The 25032-nt window shown below is 50.4% G+C and overlaps 1 protein-coding gene across 2 annotated transcripts; it reads left to right on the top strand.

Annotated features, from left to right (window-relative positions):
• Positions 1–605: 605 nt before the first annotated feature.
• Positions 606–24524, top strand: MTMR4 (myotubularin related protein 4; the record flags this gene model as incomplete). 2 transcript variants are annotated; one of them, XM_082678034.1, is made up of 19 exons in its annotated part: positions 606–723; positions 1893–1931; positions 5627–5716; positions 6074–6190; positions 6705–6787; positions 8779–8939; positions 9054–9150; positions 9353–9466; positions 10673–10869; positions 11107–11235; positions 11750–11861; positions 12360–12555; positions 12795–12980; positions 13071–13241; positions 13392–13546; positions 18571–19972; positions 21658–21768; positions 21988–22076; positions 22294–24524. In XM_082678034.1, 18 exons carry the CDS (start codon positions 1929–1931, stop codon positions 22469–22471), a joined length of 3591 nt encoding a protein of 1196 aa, XP_082534160.1. In that variant the 3' UTR covers positions 22472–24524. The 2 variants fall into 2 exon arrangements, with proteins under 2 accessions (XP_082534160.1, XP_082534161.1); XM_082678035.1 differs by lacking the exons at positions 606–723; positions 1893–1931 and adding an exon at positions 3740–4201.
• Between the last annotated feature and the right edge of the window lie 508 nt (positions 24525–25032).

Consider the following 25032-nt stretch of genomic DNA (forward strand, 5'->3'; position numbering starts at 1 on the left):
AAAAGTGAAGGTTGGAGGAACACGTCAAGGTGCGGAAGAAGGGAAACCCTCCCCCACCCCGCGCCAGTCGAAGACCCAGACGGAGCCTCAGGCCCAGCCCTCCCTCCTCTCTTAGCGTTCGGGGTCTTTCTCTCCCTTCCAGCTTTGGGACGGATGACCGCGGCGAAACCAAAACGGAAAATGAATAAACTAAGGTGCCACCGGAGATCTACTTGAGAAGTAACCCGGGGGCGGGGTGGTCACCGGAAGTGACTGTAAGGCCTCTGTCCCTACAAGGCCCCGCCTTCAATTGCGCTACCAGTAGGCGACAGACCGCCCCCACTTCCGGCCCCTGGCGCCTTAGCTAGCGGCCCCCCTTTTACTGTTCTCCCATTGGCTACCGCAGGGACGCGCTGTGATTTCCCATTGGTCGCGTCTCCTCTCCCGCGCCGCGCCTCCTCCCTCCAGGTACAGTCTCGTCTTCCGGCACCCGATAGGCTAAAGGCTGGGAGGGCGTCTGCCCAATTTGACCAATGAGCGGCGTGAAGAGTGAGGGCGGCGGCTGCGTGGTGGGGGGCAGGGCGGGACTTGGTGTGGCTATTGGCCAGGGTGGGCACAGGCCAGAGATAGGATTGGCTGGGGAGAGGGGCACCGTGGTGGGGTCGAAGCTGCGCGGCCTCCGCAGCTGCGGGAGACGGAAGTAGTGAGAGCGCGGCCTCGGAGGGTCGGGCGGACGCCACCTGGGTGAGTCACCGTGCCCCGTGCACTGCCAGTTTGGGAGCCACAACGACCGCGTCTTGCCCGGCCCCGCCCCGGCCCCACCGGCTTTCGTGAGCCCCGCCTTCTGTCATTCGGGGCTCCGCCTCCGAGTCTTTAGGCTCCGCCCCTAGAACCTGGGTACCTGGGCTCCCCTGTCAGCCTGACCCGCCCCCCCCCCCCCCCCGGGGCCAGATCACCTAGGTCCGGGAACCCTGGGCCTCCCAGGCCTGTCCTCGTCTCTCCCTCTCTCCGTTTCCCTGAGGCTGCTTGCCAGTGGGCGGTGAGGCAGCACCTCTGGCTTGCAGTCTGCTGGCTCCCCCATGGGGAGGGTGGGCTGTGATTACGGAGGCAGGTAGGGCCACAGATGGAGACTCTTATCCCCACAGCCTTCTGCGGGGCACTGCTGGACTGCCCCTGAGCTCGGATAGCAGGCATAAAGAAAAATGTCAGTGAAACCTGGGCCTGGTTCCCTAAGTGGTTCCCTAAGTGGGCCAAGGAGGCCCATCCTGACATTTCTGTTGCTTGGGCCCATTTGACAGGTACTGACTCTGAGGCCTGCACTGGCCTGATTCTGTCCCCGTTGTGTGGCCTCCTCCCACTAACCTGCACCCCACTTGGTGTCAAGTACACTCAGCAAGGCATGTCCAGCCCTGCTGCCGTCTGATCATAGGTTGTGGTCCCCTCCCTCTTGTCCTCTGCTCTGGACTCTGCCCCCAGCAAACAGGTCAGGTGGGTGCTACTCCCAGACTCAGAGGCTGGCAGAGCGCTCTTGTGGATTCACGTTCCCACCAGGGCCAGAAGGGAGCCCTGGTTGGGCAGCCTCTCTCTCTTCAGAGTTGGCAGTTCTTTTGCTCTCCCACAAAGAACAGGGTTTGGAGTGTTTTACTTCTCTTTCTGGGACTGGGAATCAGGACTCTTGAGTCCTGGTCCAGAACTTGATGGCTGCCTTCATGCCCTGCAGAGTCGCTTGTTGCCTTCTCCTCACGTAGCTCCCATTGCCTCTGTCTAGCATGGTGACTTGTGGAGAGGCTGGATGCTCTGCGAGGAAGGCAAATAAGAGTTGTGGGGAAGTTCAGGAGTAGATGTGTGGCATTTGTTGATTCTATGGTGATGTTAATGTTGCTCTTTATGCTTATGTTTCTCGGGCTCTACAGTGAGAAGCAGGTAGCCAGGACCCTCACCACGGTAGAATGGTGAGTACGCTTTCCTCAGACCACTGTGTTTTCTGTAATCCTTGTGTCTTTCTCCATGAAGCTGCCCGCCTCTCCTGGACCTTGAGCTCCAGGCTACTCTGTTCAGCAACTAAGCAGGTTCATCTGCCCTGGAGATAAATTAGGGCTTCCTTAGGCTGCAAAACATCAGCCAATATACAGCACGGGGACGGGAAGCCTCTAGACATCTTTTTCTGTATGTGCTATGCCATGCTTTCCCCACACTACCACTGGCTCCCTTAGCTCTTCATAATGGCCCTTCTCTTGCCTCTCCTGGTCCCTGGGTGAAGCTCTCTGTTCTGGTCTGAAAAGCAAGGGCTCCTTTATATCAAGATCCTTGTACTTCCTACTGGGTCCCTTGAATATTGTGGGTGCTGTATCAGGAGCGACTCCACTAAAACTGTGGGGCTTCTCTACCTCCAAGGTCCTGCTGTCTGTTAAGCTACTGTAGGCAACAGCTGACTGAATATATAGCAGGAGAGCACCCTCAAGGTGCCCAGAATATCACTGGGGGCGGTGTGTGTGTGTATGTGTGTGTGTGTGTGTGTGTGTATGTGTGTGTGTGTGTATGTGTGTGTGTGTTATAATGATCCCATAAAATTTCCACTAACTGTAACTGCCCTTCTTTCACCCCAAGTTCAGGGAACCCCTTAAGCCCTGAGAGCTGGGAGGAAGCAGTGAGATGAGAAGGGAGTGGGGAGCTACAAGCCTGGGTCCAGACCAGGTCCTTGCTCTGGCTGTATCTCTTTATTTCTTTCACATGTCCCCTGTGCTTAGGGACAGGTCAAGGCATTCAGTTGGTGAGAGGACTCGCTCTTTTCCTCCACAGACACATGGGTGTGTGGGGTGTGCAGTATTGTTCTGGTCTCTTCTCAGAAAGCCTGCTGGTCCTGACCCCCACCAACTGATAGCCCCTTTCCTTTTTCTCTTCTGTGATGCAATGAAAAGTCAGCCTGGTCTAATTTTGAATTCTAGCACCACCACTTAAGTACTTCAGGTGAATTGCATACTTTCTCTGTAAGCCTGAAGTCTAATTTCTTTGGGAGTTGAATGGTTTTAGTGAGATAATGTTTGAAACATGTCCGGCTCATAGTAGGCGCTTAATAAAATGTCAGGTTTTTCTCCTATTCCTCCCTCCCCCCCCCAAGACCAAAACCGAAACAAAAGCCCTGGTTTCTGAAAGTTACCAGGGACAGGGAGTGTGGGGTTCCAAACGGTTCCTTCTGTGACTCTTGGTGACATTTTGAGCCTCTTATCACTGCCCCTTATTCTCTGGCCCTCTACCCAACTCCCTCCCTCCTCCATGAGTTTTGTTTTTGCATAGCTTCTGTGGTCCATAGTTCCAGCACTTCTCTTTCCAAGCCTAAGAAATTCTTTCTCCAAGAAGGACTTTCTTACCCAGAAGACACAGGATGTGAAACACGGGGAGAGGAGGAGCTGAAGAAGTAGGGCTGGGCAGGGACCTTGGAATAAAAAACCCAGAGAATTTCCCTCTCAGGAGTGTGTAATGACCAAACTGGCACTAGACCAGTGTCCATTCTAAGGGGCAAAAAGGGAGTGGGATTAGTGAGGTCAGGGGATTGGAGGACACTGATGGACTGGGGAATGGTGAGTGGTGGTTTTGGAGGGAAAGGAGGAAGCCTAGAAACTGGAAAGGGCCTCGGGTGGAGGGAGGTGAGCCTCATCCTGGGAATCCGAGCAGGCACTGGGGGGACTCAAAGAGGAGGGGAGGGCGTGGGGACAGACGTCTGAAACAGTGGTGTGGGGTGGCTCACGTGGGAAGATGGGAAATGAAAAGATGTAGGCGGTCCTGCCGCCCCCTCCCACGCCGTGGGGGGGGCGGGGCAGTCCCGCAGCCCAGACTCCTGGGAGCCCCTAGGAGCCCGCCGAGGACGCGCTCCCACGCCGCGGAGGGGTGGTGGGGAGGGAGGAGTAGGGGGCTGTGGGCGGGGCCCGGGGACCCGCCCCGCCCCCGCCTTCCCGGCGCGGCAAGGTCGGGGAGCTCCCCTCGCCTGGGCGGAGCTGGGCTCGCTCCATTGTGGAGAGGAGGGGAGAGGCGCGCGCCGAGCACCGCCGCCCGCGCTCGCCTCCTGGCCGCAGCGGCTGCACCTGGCCGGCCCCGCAGCCGGGATGCGGCGGACGCCCGAGACTGGCGGGCAGCGCAGCGGCTCCGGGGACATGTGCGCTGGCCCAGACCGCCCGCGACCATGAGCCTGACCGCCCGCGTCTCCTGCTCCATGCTCAGCTGCTTCGTAAGTGCCGGCCCCGCCTGCGGCGGGCCGGGGACCCCGACGCTGGCTGCACCCGCCGCCCTTCCCAGGGCCAGCCCTTGAGATCCCGAATTTCAGCCCATCCCCCTTACCAAGGGCCCTGGCAGGGGAAGGGACATAATCCCTTTTCTTTCTTGGACTTGCTTTAATCTTCGGGTGCCGGGGATTGTGGAAGGCCGGGGATTGGAATTCTGTGACCCATCATTTTAGCCCTGAAGCCGCTGCCCTTGACTGCAGATCTTCAGGCCCCGCCCTGCAGGGGTACATCCCTTTACCTCCGCCTCTCCATCTTGGGCCCACCCGCTGCATCCTTGCTTGGGGATGTGGGATGTGGCTAGTAGGCCGTCTGGGATGTTAGGGGGCTGGTCGGGGAGCACAGGATGTCTGAGCTGTTTCCCTGGCTCCAGTCCCCTCCCCCTTCCACCACTCCATCCCTCACCTGACACGCCTGTCTTTTCTCCTTGACTGTCCCCCAGCCAGCCTCTCTTCTCCATCTTCCCTGCCTCTCTGCCTCTGCAGGCCTCCGTACCTCTGCATCATTCCCAGGCCACCCCCCCTCCCCCTCTGGTTTAATGCTCCTTCCCAGCTTCCCCCATCTGTCCTCTCAGATATCCCTATCTATCCCCTTCCCCCCCCCCCCAATATCTGCCAGACCTCCTCTCTCTCTCTCCCCTGGCTGTCCTGGGTCCCCTGGTTCTTCCCGGGCACGTGGATCCCCTCTTCTCCCCTCCCTCCCTGGTGGCTGGGAAGGAGTTACTTCTGCTTGCTGTGGGTATTCCTCAGGAGTTCCCCTCAGATCAGCAGTCAGGCAGGTTGCTTGGCAGGTGGCAGGAGCTTGTTAGCAGTGCGGGCCTAACTGGAAGAGAAGCTCAGCTCCAAAGCACATCCTCTTTTTGAAAGCATCCGTGAAGGCCCTCTAGAGGCTTGGGACTGAATCCCATGACCCACTCCTCTTTGTCTCCTTCACCCACCAGATTGAAGCCTCAGTGGGGTGGCCTCAGGGGCCTGGGTCCCCTCCTGTCTCTGTGGCCAACTGCACACCTGGTTCCTGTTTCTCAGGGCAGCACTTTCCATCCCCACTTCTGTCTTGCCCTTACATTCGCCTTTCTTTTCCTTCATTTTCTCTCCTTCATTTGGGAAATTTGGCTCTACAGGAGATTCCCTCTTTGAGGAGCGCAGATTCCCAGTTACTCTGTGGACCTTACTCTTCTCTTAGGCTTGAGAGGATTGAGTTCCCCCTCCACTTCACCCCTCCCACCAAAGCAGGTCTCTCTTCCATTCTCTGGTGACCAGAACCTTTATAAGTGTGTATGGGGTGTATGTGGGTTTATTGAGGGGAGGGGAGCAGAATGAGGCCTAATGGGCCAGGCGGAGCCTGGTGACTTAGGGCTGAGGCCTTCCCCACAGGGTGAGGAGGGGCCCCCCAGCCTGGAGTACATCCAAGCCAAGGATCTGTTCCCCCCCAAGGAACTAGTGAAAGAGGAGGAGAATCTGCAGGTAAGGAAGAGTTGGGGGCCCAGGGTGGGTAGAGCTCCCTGCCTGGTTAAAAAACACCCTCCCTTCCCTCCCGCACCCCAAATATCTCCAAGGGGATCTAGTGTGGGAGCTCCGGCTTCCTGCTCCTTGGTCTCTGGAGGGAGGGGAGCCTGTCTGTATGTGCATTATGGAGACTTTGGCCCCAGGGAAGGAAAGGCAGCTTTCCTGTATAGCTGTTGTCTGGTGCTGTTACCATGGAGAGAACTTTTGTCCTGCCTTGGCCCAGCTTTTCCAGAGGAGATCCTACAGATCAGGGGTTGGAGAGGGGATGGAGAGGTGACTGACTTCTGGACTGAGGGCCCCTCTGCCCCTCGGCAGGTGCCCTTCACAGTGCTGCAGGGCGAGGGAGTGGAGTTCCTGGGCCGCGCAGCCGATGCCCTCATTGCCATCTCCAACTACCGGCTGCATATCAAGTTCAAGGATTCTGTTATCAACGTGAGTTTCTGTCTTGTTCTCCCACACCCAAGCCAGAATCCCTGTGAAATTCAAGGTGGGATTGCTCCAATGCTCTACTTGATCATGTTTCCAAAGAGTTGGGGTTCCCTTCTTTTTCTTATTGTCCTTCCTCTAACGGCAGGTCTATCTTTCTGTCTCTCTCACTTAATTTTCCCTTCCCCTCTCTGTCTTTCCCTCACTCTGTTGCTAGGGGCACAGTGGCTTTGTTGGAAGAGTGCCACTTACCAACTGTGTGACCTTGGTCAATCACCCAGCTGAGGTGCAATTTCCTCCTTAATAATATGGTGTGAAAACACCTGCCTTGTGGTTTCTTGTGATTATTAATTGGGGTCACATATGTAGAGGACCCAGCACCGTTACCAGGCACCTAGGAGGCCCACAGTAAATGTTGGTTTCCTTCCTTCTATTGATACATCAGCATCTGGGTGGGGGCGGGGATGAGCAGTGATGTGGAGTGGGGGGATGTGAGCGCCAGTCTGCATTTCCTCTCCAGGTCCCCCTCCGGATGATTGACAGCGTGGAGAGCCGTGATATGTTCCAGTTGCACATCGCCTGCAAGGACTCCAAAGTGGTGAGGTGAGAACGACGGAGCCTCGCTCAGGTCCTCTGGCCCCAGTCTTGTCCAGACCTCTCTGCTGCAGGGTTTCTCTGGAGCAAGAAAGGAAAAATACTGCCTCCCTTTCCCCATTTGGAAGAAACAGTGAAAACCTTGTCTGGGTTGGGGGGTCAATTTTCTGATCCACAGTGTCTTGACCTAAAGAAATGGGGATAATGCTCACGGAGTTTTCATAAGGATTAAATGAGAAGATGCATCTGAGAGCACATAGGGTGATGTCTGGTGCAGAGCACTCACATTGTTGTTGGTTCATTTATTTATTCATTTAACATGTATTTATCGAGCACTCTACTCTATGCCAGACTGTTCTAAGCACTGGGGATACAGCGGGGAACAAACACACAATTTTCTGCCCTCATGGAGCTTATATTCCAGTGGGGAGATAGGAGTGGTAAATAGTAAGTAAAATATGTTAAATCATGGTAATGTAAAGTTAAAAAATAAAGCAGGGAAAGGGGATACGGAGTGCTATGGGGGTGAAGGTTGTAGGTTTAAACAAAGTGACCAGAGAAGCCTGCACTGAAAAGGTGACATTTGAGTCAAGACTTGAAGAAAGTGACCATGTGGGTATTTGGGGGAAGAGTGTGGCAGACAGGGGACAGTGCATGCAAAGGCCCTGAGGTGGGTATGAGCCTGGCACAATGGAAGAATGGCAAAGAGGCTAGTGTGGCTGGAGTGGAGGGCAAGTGGGTCAGGATAGTGGGATACAAGATCTGAGAGGTAAGAGGGGTGTCAGGCTGTCATAATGACTGGTTTTTACTTTGAGGGAAGTGAGAAAACCACTGGAGGGTTTTGAGCAAAGGAGTGACGTGGTCTGTTATAGAATCACTCTGGCTGCTGTATTGAGAAAAGATGGAAGAAGGTTGGGGACAAAAGCTAGGGCAGAAACTGGAGACTAATTAAGAAGCTATTACTGTTACCCAGGTGAGAAATCATGGTGGCTGGTCCAGGTTCGTAGCAATCAAAATGGTGAGAAGTGGTCAGATATTTGAAGGTAGAGATGATAGGATTTGCTGACAGACTGGATATGAGAGAAAGAGGAATCACTCCAAGGATTATTGAAAGGATGCCCAGACTAATAAGAACCTACTGTATAGCACAGGGAACTCTACTCAATATTCTGTAATGACCTATATGGGAATAGAATCTAAAAAAGAAGTGGATATATGTATATGTATAACTGATTCACTTTTCTGTACACCTGAAACTAACACAATGTTGTAAATCAACTATATGCCAATAAAAATTAATTAAAAAAAAAAAGACGCCCAGTTTAGAGCCTGCCATGTACTCGGGTCTGTAGGCATTAAGAACAGGAATCCGCATTGCCCTTCCCTTCAAGGAGATTAAAGTCTAGTTGCTAAAGGAAGACTTAGCCTGTGGCAATATGCTCTGGGAAAACTTACTGTTTAATACTCCCAGCATACTAAGAATAACAGAGGAAGGGGTCTGTGGAATGGGTTAGGCTCGGAAGGCCTCCAGGAAGAGGTGGGACTGCAACTTTCTTCAGAGTATCAGTAGGACATGGCTAGGCTGAGAGGAGACATTATTAAGCAGAAGTGAAAAACCAAGGAGACAGGAATGACATGGGTAGGACTTCCTCCCTGAAACAGAAGGTTTGTGCTGGAGAGTCATGGGAGAAGACACAAGGGGTAGCAGACATTCAGGGCCAGATTTGATGGCATTCAGATTTGATACAAGAAATGGTCGGGCCCCGCTAGAGGGGATCCTTACGTCTCAAGGACGAGAGTTCTTGGGAAGAGAATTGTCACAGCAAGGCAATGTCCCTTGGGTGTTGCCCAGTCTCCCCGGTCCTCCCCAGGGTCCCCATGCCTTACCTCCTGCTTTGCAGTCTCCCCTCCCCACAGCCTTTTTGTGGCTGGGTCTTTGACCCTTATGGCCCCAGAGTTCACTCACCTCTTGCCTCACTTCGTGGCTTCTTGCCTGGCAGGTGCCACTTCTCCACTTTCAAGCAGTGCCAAGAGTGGCTCTCGCGGCTAAGTCGGGCCACGGCGAGACCCGCGAAGCCTGAGGACCTGTTTGCCTTTGCCTACCATGCCTGGTGCCTGGGGCTGACTGAGGAGGACCAGCACACCCACCTGTGTCAGCCAGGTGAGGCCAGGCTGCTCTCTTTAGGAGACTTCTTTTTGTCTCTTGCTTCTCACCCCTCCTCCGCCCTGGACCCCGTGCCCTTGGATGCTGACAGGCACGGGGGCTGTGTTGCAGGAGAGCACATACGATGTCGGCAGGAGGCCGAGCTTGCGAGGATGGGCTTTGACCTGCAGAACGTCTGGAGAGTCTCGCATATCAACAGCAACTACAAGTGAGAGGGTCTTGGGTGGGGAACCAGAACACCTGTCCAGACCCAGACTTCCTCCCCGTGTGGATAAAGCACGGTGGGCACAGCTCCTGGCTCTGTGAGGGGAGGAGGGCTCCTGGTCCCTCTGCCCACAGGGCCATCCCTGGGGATCTTGTGATCACAGGTCTTTAATCAAGCTCCATGACCCCATCTGGTCTCTTCTCAGATTGTGCCCCAGTTACCCCCAGAAGCTGCTGGTTCCCGTGTGGATCACAGATAAAGAGCTGCAGAATGTGGCTTCCTTCCGCTCCTGGAAGCGGGTCCCTGTGGTTGTGTATAGGTGAGGCGGTGGGGGCCGGGGAAGTGGGGGGATGCTTTTCGTGCAGTGAGGAGAGTCAGAAGTGGAGGTCTGCGGCAGTGTGGTTGACTGGGAATTGACACTCTTCCGGGAAGTGGCTATGAAATAATTTTAAAAGAAAAACTGCTTCAGTTTTCTTTCTCCTGAGGACGAGGCTTTTGGGGAGTTTACACATTTTTCTTTCTTCCTTTCTTCCTTCCTCCCTCCCTCCCTTCCTTTCTCTCTCTCTCTCTTTTTTCTTTCTTTCTTTTTAGGACCTGCGTGTGTGTGTGTGTGTGTGTGTGTGTGTGTGTGAAACATTGCTTTAGAACAGGGGTTGGCAAACCATGGCCTGTGAACCAAATCCGGCCTGTATCCTGTTCTGTGTATAGCCTGTGAGCTGTGAATGGTTTTTACATTTTTTAAAAAAATTATTTATTTTTGGCTGCATTGGGTCTTCGTTGCTGTGCACAGGCTTTCTCTAGTTGTGGCGAGCGGGGGCTACTCTTTGTTGCGGTGCACGGGCTTCTCATTGTCGTGGCTTCTCTTGTTGCAGAGCACGGGCTCTAGGTGCGCGGGCTTCTGTAGTTGTGGCTTGTGGGCTCTAGAGCGCAGGCTCAGTAGTTGTGGCGCACGGGCTTAGTTGCTCTGTGGCATGTGGGATCTTCCCAGACCAGGGCTCGAACCTGTGTCCCCTGCATTGACAGGCGGATTCTTAACCACTGCGCCACCAGGGAAGTCCCGGTTTTTACATTTTTAAAAGGTTATTTAAAAAAAGAAAACACAGAGAGAAGAATGTGCGACAGAGATTGGCTGTGACTCCCAAAGATGAAAATTTATTGCCTGGTTCTTTACAAAAAAACATTTGTGAGGCAGGTAGTAGCCATGAGGTTTGGAGTTGTTCATGCTCTGGGCCCAGGCTTGTTCTCCTGCTGGGTGTCTGTACCTGGAGCAGGTGCTGTGCAAATTTGATGAGTCAAGGTCACCTTGGGAATACACAGCGCATTTGAGAAATATGTGTGACAGTGCTTTGTAAACTGTAAAGCCGTCTTGAGATGTTAAGGGCTTTTGGTTGCTGTTATCATAGCCTGGATGATCTGGTGGCCCCTGTTCACTCTGGAGGTCTTGGTCTGGCCCCCTGGGGTCTCAGCAGTGGGCCTCTGGGGGCTGTGAAGGCCAAGGGCCTGATGGTTTCTTCTGTTTTGTCAGACACCTACGCAACGGGGCTGCCATCGCCCGCTGCAGCCAGCCCGAGATCAGCTGGTGGGGCTGGCGCAATGCCGATGATGAGTACTTAGTCACGTCCATTGCTAAAGCCTGTGCCCTGGACCCAGGGACAAGGACCACTGGGGGCTCTGTCAGCACCGGGAATAGTGATGCCGGCGAGGCATGTGATGCTGACTTCGGTAAGGTGTGGGTGGTGTCGGCCCCCTGGGGACTAGGCTCCCACCTTGGCCTCCTGGGCTCCAAGTGAGAGGGTGGGATGAAGACGACAACACACAAGGTGTCTGGGTCGCTGTCTTTCGGTGGGGACGAAAAGGTGATGGCGTGTGAGGGGTCTCATCAAAGGGAGTGCCCCAGGGTGGGGTGCGCCTGGGCAGATGGCCGACCCAGGGTCCTCTCCCTGCTGTGTGTGTGTTTAGATTCCTCCCTGACTGCATGCTCCGGAGTGGAGAGCACAGCTGCCCCCCAGAAGCTGCTGATTCTGGACGCCCGATCCTACACGGCGGCGGTGGCCAACCGGGCCAAGGGTGGAGGTTGTGAATGTGAAGGTATTGCTGTTACCTCAGTGACTGCAGCCAGCCTGTGCTCTGGTGGCTTTGGGGACAGCTTGTGTGGTGGAAAGAGCCAAACAAACCTGGCCTGGGATCAGGACTCTGCCACTCAATGGCTAGGACTATGCTTAAATTGCTTAATCTGTCTGAGTTTGACTTTCTCATCTGTAAAGTGGGGCTGAAACATGCCTTGCAAAGTTGTTGGGCGATAGAGAGGTTACATATATAAAGTTACTGGCACAGGGCAGCTACTGTTTGTTGAGGATTTACTATATGTCGTCATTACTAGTAGTCCTCGAGCATCGTTGTCATTGAGGTTATCGTCATCACTATTAGCTTACGGCACTTGAGCACCCGGAGGGAAAAGGGTATTGAGATCTCCAGAGTGTATCGAGTCCCCGTCCTGGAGTGCTCTGCCCTGCAGGGAAGCTTTGCCCACTGGGCTGCTCTCGTCCTGGATGCCTGTTTCCAGAACACGCTCTTATGCTCCACTCTCCTCTTATGTGTGCAGAGTACTACCCCAACTGTGAGGTCGTGTTCATGGGAATGGCCAACATCCATGCCATCCGGAACAGCTTCCAGTACCTCCGCGCTGTGTGTAGCCAGATGCCCGATCCCAGCAAGTAGGTGTTCCCTGTTCTGATTCCATCCACCCTCCAGTTTCATCCCTTACCCAGTACTTCTCGTGCTTGGAAGGTCTGGTGGGGAGTTGGGGAGTGTGAGACACAGGAAACCCGAGGGCCTAGGTGCAATGGGCTAGTTCCAAGAACACTTCTTCCACTTCTCAGCCAACGCTTTGGAACGGCCACAGGACACTGGGTTCCTTTTGTTTTGATGAGTTGTCCTCAAGGACGCAGAGAACTGGGGAGAGAAAGTGGCTTCTAGATGTGCGTGTGATGCTTCCAAATTCCTCTGTTGATCCAAAGACTGTCTTGTCCACCCCAGGTCCCATTTTCCCTACCTTCTTGCTAGACACCTCTTGGCAGAAAGGCCATGGGCTGGGCCTCTTAGCTTCAGCTCTCACTGGGGACTGTGTTAAGGTGTGGCTGGCCGTGGGTGGCGGAGAGACTGTTGTGGCCTTGGCGCCCTTAGTGACAGATGTGACCTCTGCTCTCTTGTAGCTGGTTGTCGGCTCTGGAGAGCACCAAATGGCTGCAGCACCTGTCGGTGATGCTGAAGGCAGCTGTGCTCGTGGCTAATACAGTAGACCGGGAGGGCCGGCCTGTGCTGGTGCACTGCTCAGATGGCTGGGACCGGACGCCGCAGATCGTAGCCCTGGCCAAAATACTACTGGACCCGTATTACAGGACGTTGGAGGTATTCGGAGGGGTTGGGTGGGAAAGAGCAGAGGGAAAGGGGGCGTTTGGGGAAGGTACTAGGCCCTCTGGATCCGTTTGGGGGATCTTTCCATAGAGGACACTGGTGGCTTTAAGTCCTCTTCTAGGTTTGGGCATGTTCTTCTCTGAAGCTGCCAGCCCCCTGCTTCGGGCATCCCTGGAAGGAGCACAGTAGCCTTCCCAGAGAGACCCTATACTTGAACCTCCTCTTTGTTGCAGGGTTTCCAAGTGTTAGTAGAATCTGACTGGCTGGATTTTGGGCACAAGTTTGGAGACCGCTGCGGCCACCAGGAGAACGCAGAGGACCAGAACGAGCAGTGCCCTGTGTTCCTCCAGTGGCTCGATTCTGTTCACCAGTTGCTCAAGCAGTTTCCCTGCCTGTTTGAGTTTAATGAAGCGTTCCTGGTAAGTCCGTGAGCCTGGTAAGTCCGTGAGCCTGAGGCCAGGGTGGGGGCCGGCAGCCCAGGCCCGGTGCAAGCTGTCTTGGCCGTCTAGGTAAAGCTGGTGCAGCACACGTACTCCTGTCTCTACGGCACGTTCCTGGCCAACAACCCCTGTGAGCGAGAGAAGCGCAACATCTACAAGCGAACCTGCTCCGTGTGGGCCCTTCTGCGAGCTGGCAATAAGAACTTCCACAACTTCCTCTACACATCAGGCTCAGAAATGGTAAGTCCGCACCCTTATCCCGTAGGTGCGTCTTGGGGACCTACAGGGAGAAAAGGCCGAGTCAGCGGGAAGGACTCGGGCCCAGAGGCTTAGGAAGGAAGGGGGCCCTGAAACATCTCACAGAACCCACGTACGGGGCTGCTTCCCTAGGTCCTGCACCCCGTGTGTCACGTCCGGGCGCTGCACCTCTGGACAGCTGTTTACTTGCCAGCGTCATCTCCATGCACACTCGGGGAGGAGAGCATGGACCTCTACCTTTCCCCGGTGGCTCAGAGCCAGGAGTTCTCTGGCCGCTCTCTGGACAGGTAAGAAGAGCCCTTTTTGCTCTCTCCTCTCTCCCCTAGGGAGGCAGCAACTGCTTTGTGTCTTGCCTAAATGCTGTTCTTTTCCTTTTATGAGATATTTTAAAGCAACCTCTTGAGCCAGTTGAAGGCCAAACTTGGCCCAAGACTCGTAGTTAGCTTGGAGGGCACTCTGTATGTTCCCAAGGTCCGTCCTTAAGATAAGAGTGGTTACCTTTTTTCCAAGCTGCTATTACCCTTTGTGACAGACCCAGGGGAGAGGAGAACAGAACAGAAAGGACTATTTCAGGAAGACTTGTGGGAATGGTCTTGATCGATGTTCACTGGCGTGGGAACCTTGCTATCTTAGTAATAACCTTTGCTATGTCCAGCATTAGCTTCCAGAGAAATGGGTTCCCAGAAAGAGAACAGCCTTCACATTACTCCCTCAGAATTTAAAGGGAGACATAAAAGTTAAAGTTATATTCTGGCTGAATATTTGGGGGGAAGTAGAATGGAGATTGGTTAAGTTATAAGAGTAATATCTGTTCTTTGTTTTTAAAAAGAGCCAAGCAGTATAACAGTAGAAAATGGCAGTTCTGCCTCCCTGTTCCCTGTCCCCACAGGTGTCTACAGCTGGCGCTTTGGTGCGTGCACTTCCAGATGTTGATCTCTACACTGATACAGCCACTCTCACAATCTCGTGTAGAAACATTTTTAAAATCCAAAACCAATCATATTTTGCGTACCGTTCTGCAAATTGTTTTCCCCACTGTGTGTCAGGATGTCACCCATGACAGCACACATAAAGCTGCTGTATTGTTTTTAGCGGCTGCATAGTAGTCCAAAATTAGAGTGCATCAAAATTTATAAAACCAGTTTTCGATTGGTCATTTAGGTTTATCCCATTTTTTAATCATTATAAGGGGTGTTTTAGTTAACATCCTTATATGTATATCTTAAAAAATTTTTTTTGTAAAATACATACAATATTTACCATGAAAACCATTTTTTAAAAAAAATTTTCTTGATTTTTGGCTGTGTTGGGTCTTCATTGCTGCATGCGGGCTTTCTCTAGTTGCGGCGAGCGGGGGCTACTCTTCGTTGCGGTGTGAGGGCTTCTCATTGCGGTGGCTTCTCTTGTTGTGGAGCACGGGGCTCTAGGTGTGCAGGCTTCAGTAGTTGTGGCGCATGGGCTCAGTAGTTGTTTCTCATGGGCTTAGTTGCTCTGCAGCATGTGGGATCTTCCTGGACCAGGGATCGAACCCGTGTCCCCTGCATTGGCAGGTGAATTCTTAACCACTGCGCCACCAGGGAAGTCCCCTAAACCATTTTTAAGTATACAGTTCAGTAGTGTTACCGTATATGTATACCTTTGCTTTTGTGCTGGTGTTTCTGCCAGATAAATTCTTAGAAATGAAAATGCCTGGTTCGAAGCATATGTGCATTTCTAACTTTGATCTTTGTTTACTGGTGGAAGGTTTTTAAAATTAAAATATAACTTACATAATTGGTTGAATATTATAAAGGAAAACAAAAACCCCCAACCCCCAAGTTACTAGTTTTAGGGTCTTTGGAGCTGTGTCCGTTGTCAGGGGCCTATGGATAGGCTTCAGGAATTCTGTGATTTTTCTCTTTCCACAAACTATGCAGAATTTGAGTATAGGTTCATAAGTTTGCTTTTCTAGGGAGAGGGGCCATAACTTTTTATCAGATTCTTAATAAGTTCTGTGACCCATTTAACAACCATGGCCTTAAATCAATACCTAAGTTTTCAAACCAATAAATGTCTCTTAAATACCTACAAGTTGCCTAGTACTGTACTGGGTTTTATGGGCTGTACCAAAGACATAGAAGATATTGATCCTATAAGATACCTTTAAAAAGCTGTAAGATCAGGCATAGGACAATTAGAGAACAATTCTAAGTTAGCATCTAAGCGAATAAGAATGTGTCTTGTTCAAAGCTACTAGAGAAATGAGAAGTAAGAAAGGGGTCATAGGGTGACTGTTTACTCAGAGACGTTTTCGTGGAAGACCAGGCAGGAACCATGGCTTTTTACTGTCCCTAGTGCCTGGCTCAGGGCCTGGCACATAATAGGTGATTTAGTAAATGCTTAAATGAACAAACAAATGAATGGAATAATGGGAGTTATGAGCTTGGTAACAAGGTTAGTGGAGAGGGGTCCAAAAGAATTAGAAGCATGAGAGAGTTTCTAATTTTTTTAAAAAGAAGAACCACCTCTCTGGAGCTGGCAGGGTTTGGGAAGAGGTATTTTGAGGAATAGAAAGAAATAAACAGGATAGTTCATTGAGGGCTTTTATACTGAGGAGTTAATTTTGTTTTTTATAAATTTATTTTATTTATTTATTTTTGGCTTCATTGGGTCTTTGTTGCTGTGTGTGGGCTTTCTCTAGTTGTGGTGAGCGGGGGCTATTCTTTGTTGTGGTGCGTGGGCTTCTCATTGCGGTGGCTTCTCTTGTTGAGGAGCACGGGCTCTAGGCACGTGAGTTTCAGTAGTTGTGGCGTACGGGCTCAGTAGTTGTGGCTCGTGGGCTCTAGAGCGCAGGCTCAGTAGTTGTGGCATACGGGCTTAGTTGCTCCGTGGCATGTGCGATCTTCCCGGACCAGGGCTCGAAGCTGTGTCCCGTGCATTAGCAGGCAGATTCTTAACCACTGCGCCACCAGAGAAGCCCCTGAGTAGTTTATTTTGATTCAGTTGTCAATAGTAAGTCACTGTGACCTGGTAACAATGGGATTTTTCAAGAATTAATCAGTGAGCAATGTAGTTGGAGGCACAGAGACCAGCCAGCACTGTTGTAATTCAGATATGAAAGGAAGAGTCCTTGGAAAAGAGAAAGGATTAAATTCAGACGTTGTTGAGAAGTCATTAGCACTCTGTGGAGTTGCCTGAACATTGAAGGGTGGAAGTGAAGAGTAAAGAGGTCAGTCAAAGACAGGTCCCAGGGCTTCCCCGGTGGCACAGTGGTTGAGAGTCCGCCTGCCGATGCAGGGGACACGGGTTCGTGCCCTGGTCCGGGAAGATCCCACGTGCCGCATAGCGGCTGGGCCCGTGGGCCATGGCTGCTGAGCCTGCGCGTCCGGAGGCTGTGCTCCGCAACGGGAGAGGCCACAACAGTGAGAGGCCCGTGTACCGCAAAAAAAAAAAAAAGGTCCCAAGTCTCTGAGCTTAGAAACCAGGAGGAGGATATTAGTACCACCTATAGACACTGAAAAGTTGAGAAGATGCGTCAGTTCAGGGAGAAGGAGGAGATACCGGCAGGTTGGGACTGAAATATTTTGACAGCACACAGGAGGTATGCAGCAGGCAGTTCGAGATAGGGTTGGATTTAGAGGAGTAGTTGTATAAGGGTTTTAAAGGAAATGGTTTCTCTAACAGCTGACCTGACTCACCTTCGGTTCTACCTTTCCCTAGATCAGAAACGTCCTGCTCTCTTTCCTCTTCTTCCATTAAAGTGCAACAACCCATTCTTCTCTCCCCAGCTCAGATCCTCCTCTGTCTGTGTAGCCTTCCCTGACCACATTAGCTGGATGAGCTCTCTCGTAGTTCCAAACTCCTCAGGCATGATTGTCTCTACCAGCATTATTAATTAGACCTTCGGTCCACATAGGCGTCAGCTGTGGGCGACTGCAGGCTGTTGCTATTGGTGAATCTGGATAAAGAGTACACTGGATTTCTTCACACTCTTCTCTCTACTTATTTTGTATGTTTGAAAGTTTCCATAGTAAAAAGTAAAACAAAAAAAAAAAAAAAAAAGAAAAAAATTAACAAGTTGCCAAGCTGTGAGATTCAAGCTCTTGCTGTGGGACTCCAGAGACTGTAATTGTAACTGTTGTCATTGCCTTCCTGGAATTTGTTACCACACAAACACACATTGATCACGAAAGTAAAATCAAACACAAGAATACTTTTAAAGAAGTATTAATAAGTTTCAAAAACCAAACACTTAAAAAAAATCAGCTAGCTCTGTTGTAACTGCACCTTTGAGGGATTTTTCAGTGTGGGCTGGGCTGACTGAGGCGTCTGAAAATAGGAGTCCAGCGAAGTCTCCACTGTTTCCTGGCAAATTTCCCTCAAGTTTTGTTGCTCCAAGGACTTTAGAACTTTAAAAATTAGGGCGGTCATTCTTGCAAATGTCTGTTACCCCTTTGGTGTGCCAGAATGCCTCTAGAACTTTGCGTGCTGTACACGAGGGGAAGTTTCCGTGCTGACTTGGGACTCATAGGAGCACGCGGCCACTAAGTGGTTGTAAAAAGCTGTGCTGGTTACTCCTGTGATGGAGGGATAATTTATAATAAGGAAAGCTGTAAAAATGAGGAGTCGTGAGTGTAGCCTTTATGTATTTATTTATTTATTTTGGCCGCACCCTGCGGCATGTGGGTGGGATCTTAGTTCCCCAACCAGAGATCGAACTTGGGCCCCCTGCAGTGGAAGCGCGGAGTCTTAACCACTGGGCCGCTGGGGAAGTCCTGTGAGTGTAGTCTTAATTAGTTTGCGGTTGGTTGCCTATATTTTGAATCCTCGTAGCATCTCTGCAAGGTAATTTACTGTCATTTTATGGAGGAGAGAAACCAACTGTCTGAGAGGTTAAAAAGCTTACTTGTAGTCACATAGCTAATCAGCGTCAGAGCCAGCATCGTCAAGCTCCAGAACCCACCTTCTTTCTGTCTTGCCATGTGTGATAGAGGCGGTTGGACATTAGGTGTGAGGCCGAGATGTAGTCCTGGCCTGAAGGGTAGATTGGGAAGGCATCAGCGTAGAAGGCAGTTGAAGCCACAGGAGTGGTTGAGATTGCCAGGGAGACTGTGTGGGGTGAGACTGATGAAAGCTGAGGACAGAGCCTGGGTTCCGGAGTTCATGTCCTCCACTCTTTGCAGAGCAGACTCTTTGCGGTGCACATTGGTCATCTGTAATCTTAAATGTTGTTATTTCTTGTGAACTCTGGCTTTGATTGCTTTGATGACCCAATTCCTGTATATGGAGGTAGCTCAGCTCCTGACCTGGAGGTGGTGTGTTGTCATTCCAGATTACCTAAAACGAGATCTGTGGATGATCTTCTTTCTGCCTGTGACACAAGCAGCCCCCTGACGCGCACGTCCAGTGACCCCAACCTGAATAACCGCTGTCAGGAGGCCAGAGCAGGCCTGGAGCCCTGGCATGGCAATCCTGAGGGATCAGAGGCAACCTTCGTGGAATCTGGGCTAGGAGGTCTTCAGCAGACTGTAGGAGAAACGGCTCTTCCTCCGTCTCTGCCCAGCAGCCAGAAAGACTACTTGAGCAGTAAACCTTTCAAGAGTCACAGAAGCTCTTCTCCAAGTTACAGGCTGCTTAATGCTGCAGTGCCCCAGGAAACGAAGAGCAGCACCTCTGATCCTGAGTTCAAAGTCCTAGAAGAGACTAAGGCACCAGCTCCAGACCCTCCTGCCCAGGATGAGCTGGGTAGGACTTTAGATGGCACAGAGGAGCCACCTGAACATTGTCCTGAAAAAGCAGCTGTCCGAGCACTCTCTAAAGTTGTTTCCAACAAGCGTGATGGAACTTGTGATTTTCCTGAGTCTTCCCAGGACTCCCTCACAGGTGCCCCCGAGCAGGCCCAGCTAGACTCTGTGCTAGGTGTGCCCTCCAGAGGTGCTGCAACTCACGGTCTGGGCACCCTTTGCAACCCACTGAGTGCTACCTGCCAAATTCCTCCAGACCCAAGCACCGACTTTCTAAACCAAGACCCCCCAGGGTCTGTGGCAAGTGTCTCCCACCAGGAACAGCCCGGTTCTGTGCCAGATCTGATTCAGGGGGAAGAAGACATGGGCAAAAGAGGGAATAATAGGAATGGGCAGTTATTGGAAAACCCTCGCTTTGGAAAGGTGCCATTGGAACTGGCCCGAAAGCCAATTTCTCAGAGCCAGATCAGTGAGTTCTCTTTCTTAGGGTCCAACTGGGACAGCTTCCAAGGGATGGTGACTTCATTCCCGAGTGGGGAGACCACCCCTCGGCGGCTGCTTTCCTACGGCTGTTGTAGCAAGAGGTCGAGCAGTAAGCAGATGCGGGCAACAGGGTCTTGCTTCGGGGGACAGTGGGCTCAGAGAGAAGGGGTGAGGTCACCGGTCTGTTCTACTCATTCCAATGGACACTGTACTGGTCCAGGAGGAAAAAACAACCAGATGTGGTTGTCTGGTCACCCAAAGCAGGTCTCCAGCACGAAGCCTGTTCCCCTAAGCTGCCCTTCTCCAGTGCCTCCTCTCTACCTGGATGACGATGGACTCCCCTTTCCCACGGATGTGATCCAGCATAGATTACGGCAGATTGAAGCGGGGTACAAGCAAGAGGTGGAACAGCTACGTCGACAGGTGCGTGAGCTTCAGATGAGGCTGGATATCCGCCACTGCTGCGTCCCTCCAGCAGAGCCCCCCATGGACTACGAGGATGATTTTGTAAGTACTCGCCTACTGCCACGCAGCCACTCATTCTGTCCTTCCGTCCAGCCTTTCACCCATTCCATATCCATTCATTGGGTACTTGCTGTGTGCCAGAGTTAGGGGGTTGGGCTGTAGGATGAAAGACGTAGTCCCTGCTCGCAAGGAGCTCACAGTCTATTGGGAGAGACAAGTAGACAGTTAGAATGCTGTTCTTAAGTGTTGAGGGAAGCATCAGGTGTTGGGGGCCTGGGTGGAGTCAAATTTCGGGGAAGTCTCTCCTGAGAAGCTAATGCTTGAGCCGAGTGCTGAAGAATGTGTCGCTTTTAGCCATGTAGAGAGTGAAAAAGAAATACCATTTGCAGAAGCATGGAGGCAATAGGTACTCCAGCGGTATGGCTTGAATAAAGGGGTGTGTGTGTGTTCGCACACGCGTGTGTGCATGCGCGCACACTTGTGCTGGGACTGTGAGGGAGGGAGTTGGTAGTGTGGCGGGAGGTGACCTTGGGAAGTGGAAAGGGATTAGAAAGGTCAGCCTGAGTGCCTGTGTTGTGTGGATTCTACCCTCAAGGCAATAAAAGTTTTGGCTAGTGAGTCACATGATCAGATTTGCATTTAAGAGTACTACCCTAGAGGGACTTCGAATGGCACGGCCAAAAAAAAAAACAATTGAGTACTAAAAAGAGTGCTACTACCCTAGCAACAGCGTGTCAAGCAGATGAAACCCAGATGGGGAGGCTGGTTAGGATGTTTTGGAATAAGCCAGGTGAGAGGTGATGAGGACTATCTAGGCTTCACTGGGTCAGGAGGCCTTGGGTTCTGGCACAGCAGCCCTCGGGGAGCTTCTAGAAGCCAGCTCTAGGACATTCCCCCTTGCCTGCTGCCCACTCCTCTGCTGGTGGGATGGTCAGGGCTAACAACTTCTTACTATTCAGGGTGATGGTTTAGAACAGGAGTCAGCAAATTTGTTTGGTAAAGAGCCAGACAGTAAATACTTCAGGCTTTGTGAGACATATAGTCTCTTTTGCAGCTACTAGGCTCTTCTGTCTTACACAGAAGCAGCCATAATGACCATGTGTAAATGAATTGAGCGTGGCTGTCTTCCAACTTGACTTACAAAAACAGGCAGTGGGCCAAATTGGCCTGTGGGCTGTAGTTTGCGATTTAGAATGTAACAGGAGAAATATTCTTTCCATACTGTGATGGAGCATATTGGTTAAGAGCATGGGTCTGGGGGCTTCCCAGGTGGCGCAGTGGTTGAGAGTCCATCTGCCGATGCAGGGGACACGGGTTCGTGCCCTGCTCCGGGAAGATCCCACATGCCACGGAGCGGCTGGGCCCGTGGGCCATGGTTGCTGAGCCTGCGCGTCCGGAGACTGTGCTCCGCAACGCGAGAGGCCACAACAGTGAGAGGCCCGCGTACCGCAAAAAAAAAAAAAAAAAAAAAAAAAAGAGCATGGGTCTGAAGCCAGACGCTAGGTCCAAATCCCACGTTTACTACCTATTAGCCCTTAACTCTCTCTATGGCTTCGTTTCCTTATTTGTAAAATGAGGATAATAATAGCATACATCATAAGATTGTTGTGAGGAGTTAAATAAGGTCACGCATGTGATGCACTTAGAAACAGTGCCTGATGCATAGTAAACAATGAATGTTAGCGCTGATGAAGATGATGGTGGTGATGCCTTTGCTTTTCCTTTAGACGTGTTTGAAGGAGTCAGATGGCAGTGATACAGAAGATTTTGGTTCTGATCACAGTGAAGACTGCCTTTCAGAAGCAAGCTGGGAACCTGTTGATAAGAAAGAGACTGAGGTATGTCCAGGCAAATATGTGGCAGGTCCTTTTGCAAGCCAGTGAGTTCTCATACTTCTCAGAGATGACTGACCTGTTCTTCCCCAGCCGAGTCTCTCTGTAGGGCAGTAGTAGCTGCCTAGGCCTTGTCATTTTCTTCTGGGATGCTTTCCTTGTTGCAGTGTTGCTTTTCCACTCTGTTGACAAGGACCTGGGATTTTTCCTTTTGCCTTCTGTTAGGTGACTCGCTGGGTTCCAGACCATATGGCATCACATTGCTATAATTGTGACTGTGAATTCTGGTTGGCCAAACGCAGACACCATTGCAGGTAAGATGTTGCCTATGATTCAGTATGGCTCGTAAAGCCTACTGAGGGACATAGTTATGAACTAAACTGAATTAACCTGAAAATGGAGATATCTTAATAGGAACTATTTTTGTTTTCTCCCAACTTTTTCTTTACTCATGTAAGGCCTTTCAGAGTATCATTCGTTCCCAGTATATCGGCATTTCTGATGAACTCTCCCCTCTTTGTGCTTTGGCAGAAATTGTGGGAATGTATTTTGTGCTGGCTGCTGCCACCTGAAGTTGCCCATTCCTGATCAACAACTCTATGATCCAGTTCTCGTCTGTAACTCATGTTACGAACATATCCAAGTATCTCGGGCCAGGGAACTCATGAGCCAACATCTGAAGAAACCCATTGCTACAGCTTCCAGTTGAATGCCAGAGGAGAAGACCTGTCCAGTTTTAGCAGGTTTGAAGGGAGGATCTGCTTCAGGTGTAGTTTTGAAGGTTCCTTGGTGTGGCTCATGAAATCACAGAGCTCAAAGATACAGTCTTGAGAAATCCTCCTTGGTACCATGAGACTGGAGCAGAGGAATTCCAATTTGGCAGGAGGTCCTCTACTGGTGAGACCCTTACCTTGGGGTAATGGTCCTGATCCAGACCCAGAGTCTGGAAGCTTAACGTTGAGTTGGTGGCTCCAGTTTCTTTCTCCTGGGGTCACAAGATGATGATTTCATAGATACTGCCTGGTGATGTGTGCCCCAAACAGCAATAGAAAGGCATATGTATAACCAAACTCCAAATGATAACCAGATCCATCTCTCCTCCACCTTGAAAAAGGCAGATTATAGTATATAAGATAGGAATTCCTATCCTATTTGAAATGAACTATACCCTGTACCTCTGTGCTCTGTGTCTGTGCATGAAGGCTCAGTTCTTAGAGGCACTCCCTCTAGTTGCATTAGCTCTGTCTTTCTGTGGAGTTTGGTTTAAAGACTGGTTCAGCAAGTGGAGGTTTTGCTGTATTTTTCACTTGGCTCATCAGCCAGCATCAGTGAATATTCAGTTTAGGGGGACAGTTTTAGGGAGTGAGACCTTTTTGGGAGCAGAGGAAAACTCTGCTGACGTTCAGTCCTGGCAGAAATCAGTTACTTTGAGCTGTGAAGGCAGGAGTCTTTGTTACTCAGTGGCAGCTCTCGAGGTATGCACTGTGAAGAATGAGAAGGGAAAAGCAGAAATTATCCTTGTGAAATATTTGCTGATTGTGCCCTACCCTTTGCGCCTGACTCTTCCTAGTTGTCCTGGTGCTAACACAGGAGCTACACCCTGATCCTCTCCTGGCATGAAAATAAAACACTGTTTATTTTGGTTGTTGTTCCATTGCCCTCTTCCCACATGTCCTCCTTCCCTTGGCTGCTGCCTCCTCTGGGTCACACTGCTTCTTATCCTGAACACTTGACACCTTGAGGGTAGAATCTAGTGTTTGGTTTTTACCTCCTAGAATACGCTGTTTGGTATGTGAGGGTTTCAGTACAAATGCTGCTGTCTATTTCTGTGCACTTAACAATGGAACCCAAACAGAAGAGAATAAAGCCTCGATACCAAAATTGGGAGAGAAAATGTGTCCATTTGGACCAAAGGGTTTTTTTTTGTTTTTGTTTTTGTTTTTCCATCTTAATATGTACCAGTGGCACTTAACCAAAAGATACAGTGATATAGCCATGTACTGTGGTTGGGACAGATACAGTCTCCTTGACCTATAATGAAACCACTAGGATTTCCTTATATATTTTACTTAATTCGTTGGTGTATGGAAGGTAAATTACCCTTAGGCTTACCCTGTTTTAAAATTATGGTAGCCGTCTAACTACTACTTGTTCATGCTTCTTCCTAGAAAAAAAATTTTCATTCGAAAATAACTAGGATCTGCATTTAGAACAAGAACTGTTATTTGTCCTGACCTTTTCTTCAGCCCTACTGAGAAGCATCTGTGCTTTTATACTTGCCATGGATGTAACCTAAAAAGTTTTGGCGTAACTAGGTCAGTCTAGCGGAACTTTTTTTCGTTTAAATGGAGTTGAATAATGGAGATTTTGTGTCCGGGAAATTCCTGAGATCATTGAAAAAATAACAAACTATTCCTTGTCTTGATAATAAAATTCTTCTAAGCATTTTCTCAGTCATTAAAATTTACTGCCAGTTGTGAGTGGCTTTTTAATTAACTTGACTTTCACTGCACTTCGATTGGCAACGTTTGAGGAGACTGTATCTGTCTACTTTGTGTGGCTGTTTTGAGGGGCTGTCCCATCAGTGAACATACTGCATGGCCTTGGAGAGAGACTCTGGGCTCTCAGCTCAGATGTATTCATCAAATACTCCTTTCAGAGCTCTTGTGGGTGTAAGTGACATGATGTGGCCAAAAATCCAAACTGTGCAGTTGCGTTGTGACAAACATGCAATGTGCTGTAAAAACTCGATACAATTTAAATAAAATCTCTATATTAGTGCTGCTTTGTTGGGTCTTTTTCTTCATTTTCAGTTTCTAAGAAAACTTAATACTCATTTTTTCTTTGACCATGAGAAAGGACTGAAACATTATACCCCTTCCTCCCAACCATTTCCATTTTTTAAATGGCCCTCTTTTTATCAGCACAAGCTTAGTTATTGATCAGATAGGGGAGTTACGCTTATGGATCCTACAGGGTTCTATCCCATCTCATGTGAGGTTTATTTCTCTTTAATATCTAAAATTTCACCAGCTGGTTGATCAGGCACACGGGATTGTACCTGTCTCCCTGCTTCCTGCTTCCCTCCTCACAGGCTCCTTCCGTTTTCTTTCCACTTTGGGTAAACGGTCTTGGGAAAAATATTGGCTGAAAAGAGTATATTTCATAACATGTAAAATGCTACTCTCTAAAAGGTGAATTTGTGTATTCAGGATACCTTACCACCATCACCATTTTTATTTGGAGAGACAAGCAATTCAACTGTTAGGA

The sequence above is a fragment of the Grampus griseus genome, assembly GCF_964374135.1.
Source record: "Grampus griseus genome assembly, chromosome: 20".
In the NCBI taxonomy this organism is placed as follows: Eukaryota; Metazoa; Chordata; class Mammalia; order Artiodactyla; family Delphinidae; genus Grampus; species Grampus griseus.